This window comes from Opisthocomus hoazin, chromosome 15, assembly GCF_030867145.1.
Source record: "Opisthocomus hoazin isolate bOpiHoa1 chromosome 15, bOpiHoa1.hap1, whole genome shotgun sequence".
NCBI classification, from domain to species: domain Eukaryota; kingdom Metazoa; phylum Chordata; class Aves; order Opisthocomiformes; family Opisthocomidae; genus Opisthocomus; species Opisthocomus hoazin.
The window spans coordinates 18,865,193-18,874,168 of NC_134428.1; the positions used below are offsets into that span (position 1 = coordinate 18,865,193).

Sequence of the window (8,976 nt, forward strand, 5' to 3'; positions counted from 1 at the left end):
ATTATGTGTTACACAAATGGCAATGGCAGGAGTTTCCTATGTATCTTGCCAAGATGCCCCTGCATCCACCCATGGTCCCACTCACTCCTGAGATGCTGCTCAAGGACACCAGCACTGGTCATTACAACCCACCTCCATTTGCCAAATTTAGTCTCAGAAACCAGCTGCTGGGACGGAAATTTATTTTAAGTGTTATTTTCCACTGAAATGGGTGAGGAATACAGTGGCCATGAGCTCTTGCACAGAGAGCAGAGCTAATCACCAACTGTAATGCATGTTATAGATGTGCTAGACATGGGTGAGCTGATTATACTCACCACAGCCAGAAGATACAGAAACTGAGGTAAATAACATTACTGCATGTATGGCACTACAATCATTTGCTCTAATACCCATTACAGAAAATTTTACCTGTTATATACTGTCAGTAAATATGTGAGGATTTTGGTCACAGTGTATTGTCTGACTTCCTTAACAGGGCAATTTTATAAATAGAGTACGAAGAATGGAAAAAAGGGTGCTAACAGGTTGTGTAAAACCAGAGTCACCTAACCCAGTTCTGCTGTTTAAAAATTGCTATAAATAAGAAGCAAGACTGTTGGAATTACTGGAATTCCAGTGAGGTAAAACACCACCAAAGGGAAGAACTAAAAATCAAAGTGGTCTTCTATTTGTGTCTACAGAATCGCGTTTTTCGTGAGGGAAAATCTTCCCAAGTCTGTGGCCCAGCTGCTTCTTTGCTTTAAATATTCTCAGTCCAGCTGGACAGAGTATGAATGAAGATCAGACATTATATATTTCATTCTCCACCACTGAATCTGCCCTATCTTACTCACTATTAAAGCCCTACTAATGCCTTAGGCAGCGGTAGCTGACCCTTTGCATTAAGACCCCCTCTGCAGTGGATGCCTCATGCATGTGCCTGTTGATGTATTTTAGAGTGGAGATATTTTTTTATTTTGGGTATCTACTCTGTCTTCACATTCCCAAGAAAACATCTCATGTACCTTTTTTTTTTCATGCCATGTATTTCCCCCTGCTCCCTGCTATAATACATTGTTATATTCCACGAAAAAAGCTTTCTTGTCCATCTTTGTCAAAACTCTGGGAGCCATTTAAACATCACTTTTTAAACAGTTCTTTATCACAGGGATGTATTTTCCCCTAATTGTATCCTTTAACTCCAAAAGGGGTTTGGGGACATACTTTGTATGAAAGATGCTGTAAAAAACAAAAGTTGCATCACTAGTGGTTCTGCTTTTATATTTCCATGCAGGTAACTCCCTGCACACCAATTTGCTTTCTCTTTTCCAATATCCGTCTCCTCCCGGGGCTAGTTCCTGGGACAGAGCTGTCTTCAAATAATTTAATTATCATGTGGCATACACCTTTTTTAGCCCCCCCGAAATGGTGCGTGATGCCTTTGGTTTACATCACTTGTTGGAAAACACTCCAAAGCATTGAAAAACTATTAAATTGTTACAGTATTGGATGCCAACACACAGGGCTGTTAGTCTAATTCATCCTTCAGATCAAAGCCCACACAGGCAGCTCTCCTGCCTACAGCTATTTTCCTTTTACTTTCCTGCTTGACAGTAGTCCCTCATATCCCTCTGTTCTACTTTCTTTGAACATACACATTTTCCTTTAGTCATGGAAATATAATTTATGTCTATTATACTGTATTATAGATTGCAGATCAGGACAAGCGTGCGTTACTGCCTGGAACGTCTGTTTATTGTACGTCGGGTTTCTAAAAATAAATAAATAAGAAAGCCACCCTGCTTTGCTGGGAAGAAAAATAGGAAAGGGGAGGACTCAGGGGCTGGGGGGAGCTGCACTCTGTTCTCAGAGTTTAATTTCCAAGCAGAGACCTTGAAGCATGATTTATTAACATCATGCTGTTTGCTTTTGTCACGTTGTGGATGTGGCGGGGGGGAGCGCTGGCCCCTCTCCAGCCCGGACCACCCAGCGAGCGGAGTGGAGCTACTGGCGGTGCACACCCCGGTTCAAAGGTTCACCCCCAATTCAGCAGCTCCATCAGTCACCAGCCTCCTGGCTCCGCCACCCTATTGGAGGCAACAGCAATAACGACAATAACAACCTCCCCCCCCCAATAATATCCTAACAGACAGGCTGTCTGGGACGCGAGAACTGCAAAAACAATCCCCACCCCATCAGGGAGAGTGTGTGTATGCATGGAGGAGAGGGAGCATGAGGAGGGGGGAGAGAGGGAACGAAACAGACAGAGGGGAGGGAAGAAGGGAGGAGGGAGTCCAAGCTCTGAGAAACATCGCTCCATCTCTCTCACTCCACAGGAGCTGAGCAAGGAGCAGGACGATGTTTGACAACACGCAGTACCCCTATAACTGCTTTAATTATGATGGGGATGATTATCCTACCTGTAGTTCTGATGAAGAGAAAAAATTCACCAGACCAGCGTACAGGTAAGATGAAGTTTTTCCAAGTCCCCCCATCTCCGGGGAGGTTTCTGAGCTCTGGGATGGTGGGGTCACAGCTCCGGGGAGTGTGGGACGTCTCCCCAGGTGTGCGCAGTGGGTCTGGCCCCGGCACAGGCACCACAGTGGCAGATTTCTCCCCCTCTCCGTGTTTGAATTGTTCAGGATTTGTTTCCTCCTGTTTGGGGTCACAGCAACTCTGGCATGCCGTTGAGTCACCAGACCTCAGATGGTCTCCTCCGACCTCAAGGAGCCCTGGGAGAAGGTGAATTAAATGTGCAATGTGCCAGTGGGTGAATCGGATGCAGATAATCCCTGGTGTGGAGGGAAGACGCACGGTGTAGATGTTTACAGGGGCATCTAAGGTCCTTTCCACGAGCAGGGAAGGTCTCCAGTGACAGCGTCTCTGAGCCTGGTCTGTCTCACTGCAGACTTCCAGCTCAAGGAAACTTTTCTGATGGGGTTTGAGAGGTGGGTGACATTTCTGCAATCGGTATCTAAACACTCTCTGCTGAGTGCCAGGGCAAACAGCCTGGTCGGGACTCAAATGCCTGGAAGTAACGCCCGCGTATCACCCCAGGGGCTCGGGGCGGAGAGACAGGATCACGCTTGGGGCTTATTGCTGGGACATCTCGGGTCAGGGTGCAGATCCACCGGGAGAACATTTGGAAGTAGGATACAGGCACACATATTCATGTGGTCCTAAAAGTGAGCATGCGAGTAAGGCGATGGTGTAACGGCAAGTTTTCCTTTTTTCAGCTACATTGCTTTAATTGCAATGGCCATCCAGCAAAGTCCTTCAAATAAAGTCACCCTCTCTGGCATTTATGACTTTATAATGAAGAAATTTCCTTACTACAGATCAAATCAAAGAGCCTGGCAGAACTCCATCCGACATAACTTATCACTTAACAGTTGTTTTGTAAAGGTAAGATCGGTAACTGTATATTTACCTACACACTGTGCATGGCTAAAACAATATATGCAGGAATAATCTCGTCACTGGGAAAGAAGGGAAACAAACAGCTGAGCTGCAAATCACTTCAAATCTCTCTGAGCTGTCAGTTGTAGAGATAAAGAGTATATCCTTGTCTGATGCATGCTAATAGGTAACAAATTGAAGAGGATGGCGTTTACATCCTTTTTGTATAATGAAAGAGAATAGGCTTAAAAGTCTTGTCGTATGTGTTTACACCATTCCTGAATGTAAATGAATGCAGATGTTAAGCAGCAGCATCTGTAACACATACAAATACTGAACTGCCTTTAAATAAATACAGGTTCCCAGAACAGAAGGGAATGAGAAGGGGAAAGGAAACTATTGGAGCTTTGCAACGGGATGCGAATCCATGCTGGATCTCTTTGAAAATGGGAATTACAGGCGAAGACGGAGGAGGAGGAACGTGAAAAGGGAACATAAGGAGCAGAGACCAAGCAGAGGGAAAAGTCCTTCATCCCCCGATGTGCCTCTGATAGACTCTGCTCTAAAAAGCATTTCCTCCACTGAAAGTAAACACGAAAGAATTGAATTGGGACCAAGACTACCGGAGCCTCATGGGTTTGCTTCAAACAGCATGACCGACAGGCAGAGCCTAAGCAATTCCTCCTTAGCAAAATCAGATGCTGAAATTAAATTCAGCATTGATTACATCCTTTCAGCCCCCGACCCTTTGCCTGTCCTGAGATCTCAATATAACATGCAAGAAAATAAATATAATCTACTGGAGGCCCAGCAAATTAATCTCCAGTTCTGGACAATGTGATGTTATTTATTAGTCGTAACGAAGTCTGAGTTGCAGTGTATTCAGCAGCCTCACATCACTGAAAATCAGCCACCTGCCTCCTCGTTTTCTTCCCGAGCAGTACTCAGAAAGGGTTACTGATTCACCAGCTGATACTCTGTACCCAAAGAACTTTGCTAAGGTTAAAGCATCAATAACAGTTGCCAATATTGGTTTTTGCTATACTGAAACTCATGAAATTCTATCTTTGTTTTCTAGACGGTCACGGACATCATTTAACACCACAAAGAATTTCCTTTCTCAAGCAGAATCTGTCAGAAGAGAGACCTGCTTATCACCCGTTGCTTTATTAAAGACCAAGTGAATTTGATTCCACTTTCACTGGTGGAAATTTGGATTAATTCAACTGAAGTATATAGGTCAGAACTTAAGCTGATCTAAAACAGCGTATTTCTGTCGACTTACACTGGTGAAGAATGTCTGGGAGGGGGGCTTTTTTGTCTTAAAAGGAATCACAGAAAATCACTCTGTCTTTCCTTATTTTTTATTTTAACTTCATGTTTCAAACTGTGTTGCAGCTTTAATTCATCATTAATTAGAAAATGTAGTTATTAATAAGTGCTTAAAGTATATTTTTATTGATATTCAGGGCAGAGTTGTTTAAACTGTTCAAGTGAAGTCATATTCAAAATAATTCTAAGGAAGCTAATTGCAAGTCTGTTGAACTCTGGTAGGCTTTGATGAGTAGAGTGACTGAGGCATAGGGCCTCTTAACGCCTTGGTTTGAAAAAAAATAACCCTCTCCCCTTGTACTATCAGCAAGCTTCCTGAGATGCTGCAGGAAAGTCCTTGAACATGTTTTATTTAGCAAGTGTGAAGGGAGACCTGGCTTTGCAAGAAGCTGTATCCAGTGGTGACCAAAGCCAGAATTCCACCTACCTACCTTGAGACAAGTTGTATCTTTCTAATAAATAGATTTTTATTGATCCTTCCTGCAAGCAACTACCCAAGTGGTGCTTGATACAATTTCAGCAAAGCTGGTGAGATTTCTAATTTACAGATAGCAATGTTAGATCATGAGCTCCATTTTGAAAGAAAGCCATTTCATTACCATTTACATGCGGTGGGATATTTCAGAACAGACCCTGATGGACAATGATGAACTGTAACGAGCATTTAAGAACTTACTTTTATACAACTTGTTCGCGATGAATTGCTTCCCAGTACCTAATGGCAGCATTCGTAAAGACTCCACAAAATCTTGGGTTTGGCGTGGCTACTACAATCTTCACCTACTGCAGATAACAGAAAAAAAGACAAGGATTCTGGTGGTTTTAAGCAATTATATACAGAGCGATAAAATTATCTTTGCAACATGAACTAAAGGTAAATGAAGGTATATGAGATAAAATTAAGCAAAATTGTGCTAGAGGTATGCTCAGGCATGACTTGAATTTTTATGCAGAAGCTTTGACGTTTCACTAAGTTATTTTACATTGTGTCTAATATATACTGTACATTTATACTATATATTCTTATATATTGTTATTGAGAAAGGGAGCAATATCACTGCACTTCTATGTTGTAAAAATGCATGATGTATATTGTCATGATGCTGAAACTCCTGCCATATACTTAAAATTTACCATCAGTGGTATTTCACACTGATTGGTAATAAATGCTCATTTTTTGGAAAACTATAAAAGTTGCTGTCTTCAGGCATTTCCATAGCATGCAAAAGTCTTCTTCAGTAAAGACAAAACATAAAATCATGTCCATTACATCACTACACGTCTTCCAAATTTCGCAGGGATGATTTCTTGTGACCAAATTCTGCCTTCAGATGGGAGTTTTCAATTCTCTATGAATTGATGGTTATTCTGGGTGATTATCTGAAAGCAAAATTTGATTCATTAGGCCTGACTGATCTGCTCTTTACATTGACATTAGAAAAAGAAGAAAACCTCTGGGGTCACTGGGTAGATGGATCCTCATTTGAAGACGGACAAGAATTTGCTCCTTTAGTATTTATACTCTGTAGTAAATAGATGTGGGAAGAGCATGTCCTCATGTAATACTTCAGTGTATGCATGCACTCACATGTGGGTTGGTATGTGTGCACCTCAAGGATCCTACCTGCATTTATATATTCATGCTTTATATGCAGGTTTTTTCTTGAATGTTCTGAACATGACAATGCTGCTGTTAGCCTGATAGTCATAGTACACATCTGCAATATATTTGAAATATATTTTTTTTCTGTGAAATGTGCAAATATGATTCTTACTACGCGTTCTTCGTTAATGCTTTTACCGAAAGGTAACTCAATGACAGCAGAAGTTCCCACTAAGCAACAACTTAACCAGGTGAAAACAGTGGGCTGCTGAGACCAATGGAAATACAATTATGGCTAGTAAGCAATATGGGGTTAACATATTAGGAAAAGCAGAAATACACCCAGGTGGATTTACAGCAGAGATCCAAAACCATTTTCAGTAAGATGAATTAATATTCACAAATAGCCATGTCCTTTCCTCACAGTAAAGTGCCTGCTAGGAGAGACTGGCATACTTGAGTTTCCGTAACATATAATCAAAGAAATTTGTGTACAAATAGGTGTTAACATTTGTTTTGCAAAGGATATCAATCATATTTCAAAAAATGAAGGGACATATTTCAGTTTACCCAGTATATTATATTCTGACTACTCCAGAAAGGTTTCCAGCACTTAAAGTGAATGGCATTTCATATAGAACAACATAACAGGGGTGAGGGCTAGACGTGACCTTATTCAAATGTCGTAGCCATTACAAAGCCATTCCCAATGTAATTATAATTAAATACTTTATGCCTTTCTTGCAAATCCTCTGATCGATCATTGATATTAACATTAATATTGTATTACCCCCGAGCAAATGTCTCCCATACAAGTGTTATGGATCACCACGTTTCTATTAACAAAGTTGTGAGCTATTGCCGTATGCTAGTCGTGGATAAATTTACGTAAATTACCTTTTCTCAGGGAAAAGGGGGGAAAAAGTCTACGTTTTTTTCTTTTTATCCCTGCACTCTGAGTCTAGAGCTATTTCTTCAGCTCCATCATACCCTGTCAGCCACTTACAAAAAGCCATAACAAAAGAGAAAAGAAAATCTCACAGGAACATCTCTCTCTGCCCTGTGTTGAAGCAGCTGAATATTTTCCAGACGTAGTTGATTTTGTACACGAGTTAAAAGCTGAGCTGAAGCCAGGGCTGAGCACTGCAGGGCAGGGGTCTGCACCCCACCGAGGCCATCTCAGGGCTGATCAGTCTGTGCATAGCAGCCAACGCAATAAAAGGGATTGGTGGTTGGGTCAATTCCTCGTCTCAAGGGGTCTTCCTGACTGTGAAGAGAGACCCAGAATGAGCGTTAGTTTTCCTAACCCCGAAAGAGGTGCATCCCTTGGGGGGCCGACACTGCCTGCCCCAAGCCCAAGATCAGGTCGGAGGTGGACGCAGAGGAGCAGCTCTTCCCTGCCGGGCTGGTGGGCAAGGCAGGGGGAGAATAAGCCTTTTGTCCTCTCCTTTTAGGATCATAAACACCTTTGCAAAGGAAAAATGAAGGGTTTCTTTCTGGGGAGAAGCTAGGCTCGGCCTCACTGAGGGACCCTGGGGTGTTTTGTTTATTTATCCTTTTAAAGGAAGGCTTCCCACGATAGAACAAAGATACTGATGGAGCTATGCCAGGTTATTCTGCAGTGGTTTGACTTCTCATGATTTAGTTTCATAGGCTTTTGTCATCGGTGTCACAGAAGTGTTTTTTGCACAGCAAGATGATGCTGTGCCTCAGAATGATGTTCAAAGCACGTTGGCAGAGATGCAGCGCTTTTTTTTCCTCCCATCAGTGGAGAGAGGCCAAATAACACCCAATGCGGGCCAGTAGTTGACCTCACCTGTGGGAACCTCTCCCTCACTAAAATCTCCTCCTCATTATGGAACGTTAATGCAAATTAGGATAGCTGAAAACAAACCCTTGCTTTGTCAGTAATACCAAATTCCCCTATTTTTCTGCCAATCAGATAGATCTTATTAGTTGAGAGCCATTAATTCCCCATATAAACAGAAGCTATGTTCAAGGAGCATTTGAAGGTCAAACCACACTGGAGAGCTGGCTCTCCCCATACCTTTGCTTTGTTGTGCTCCATCTTGTTGCTCGGGCTGCCACAACCTTCCTCAGCCATGCAGCATGTTGGTCCTCAGCTACCTTGCAGGGCAATCTGCATGCTCCCTCAAAGACGAATTCAGATTTTTGCACCATTTTCTGGTCGCAGAGGGATTTCCTTTTGGGTAATGATTGCCTGTTCAGGTCCAAATCTTATGTGTCCTTTCCACTCTCTACCGATAGATGGGATGCAGTGAGAGGGGAAGGTGTTTGGTGGGACAGGACTTGGGGAAAAACTTCTGCTACATGTCTTCCAGTAGTACAGAGCTGGTTGGGACTCTGCAAATGGTATAGTGCAAAGGCCTTTGGGGTTGTGTATCAAGTCTCTGTACTGTAAATCAATGGCAGCATCTCCCCAGTGTCCCACCACAGTCAGTCTCAGGCAATAGAGGGAACCTAGATATCCTCCTAGGGAAGCTGAGGAAGTGTGGGCTGGATGAGTGGTCGGTGAAGTGGATAGAGAACTGGCTGAATGGCAGAACTCAGAGGGTTGTCATCAGCAGCGCTGAGTCTAGTTGGAGGCTGGTAACAAGTGGTGTCCCCCAGGGGTCAGTACTGGGCCCAGTCTTGTTTAA

General features: G+C 42.8%; 1 protein-coding gene across 1 annotated transcript; it reads left to right on the forward strand.

Annotated features, from left to right (window-relative positions):
* Nucleotides 1-2,340: 2,340 nt before the first annotated feature.
* Nucleotides 2,341-4,848, forward strand: FOXL3 (forkhead box L3). Its single transcript, XM_009934198.2, has 3 exons — nt 2,341-2,447; nt 3,219-3,387; nt 3,740-4,848. The coding sequence occupies exons 1-3, from the start codon at nt 2,341-2,343 to the stop codon at nt 4,220-4,222; spliced, it is 759 nt and encodes a 252-aa protein (XP_009932500.1). The 3' UTR covers nt 4,223-4,848.
* The last annotated feature ends 4,128 nt before the right edge of the window (nt 4,849-8,976 follow it).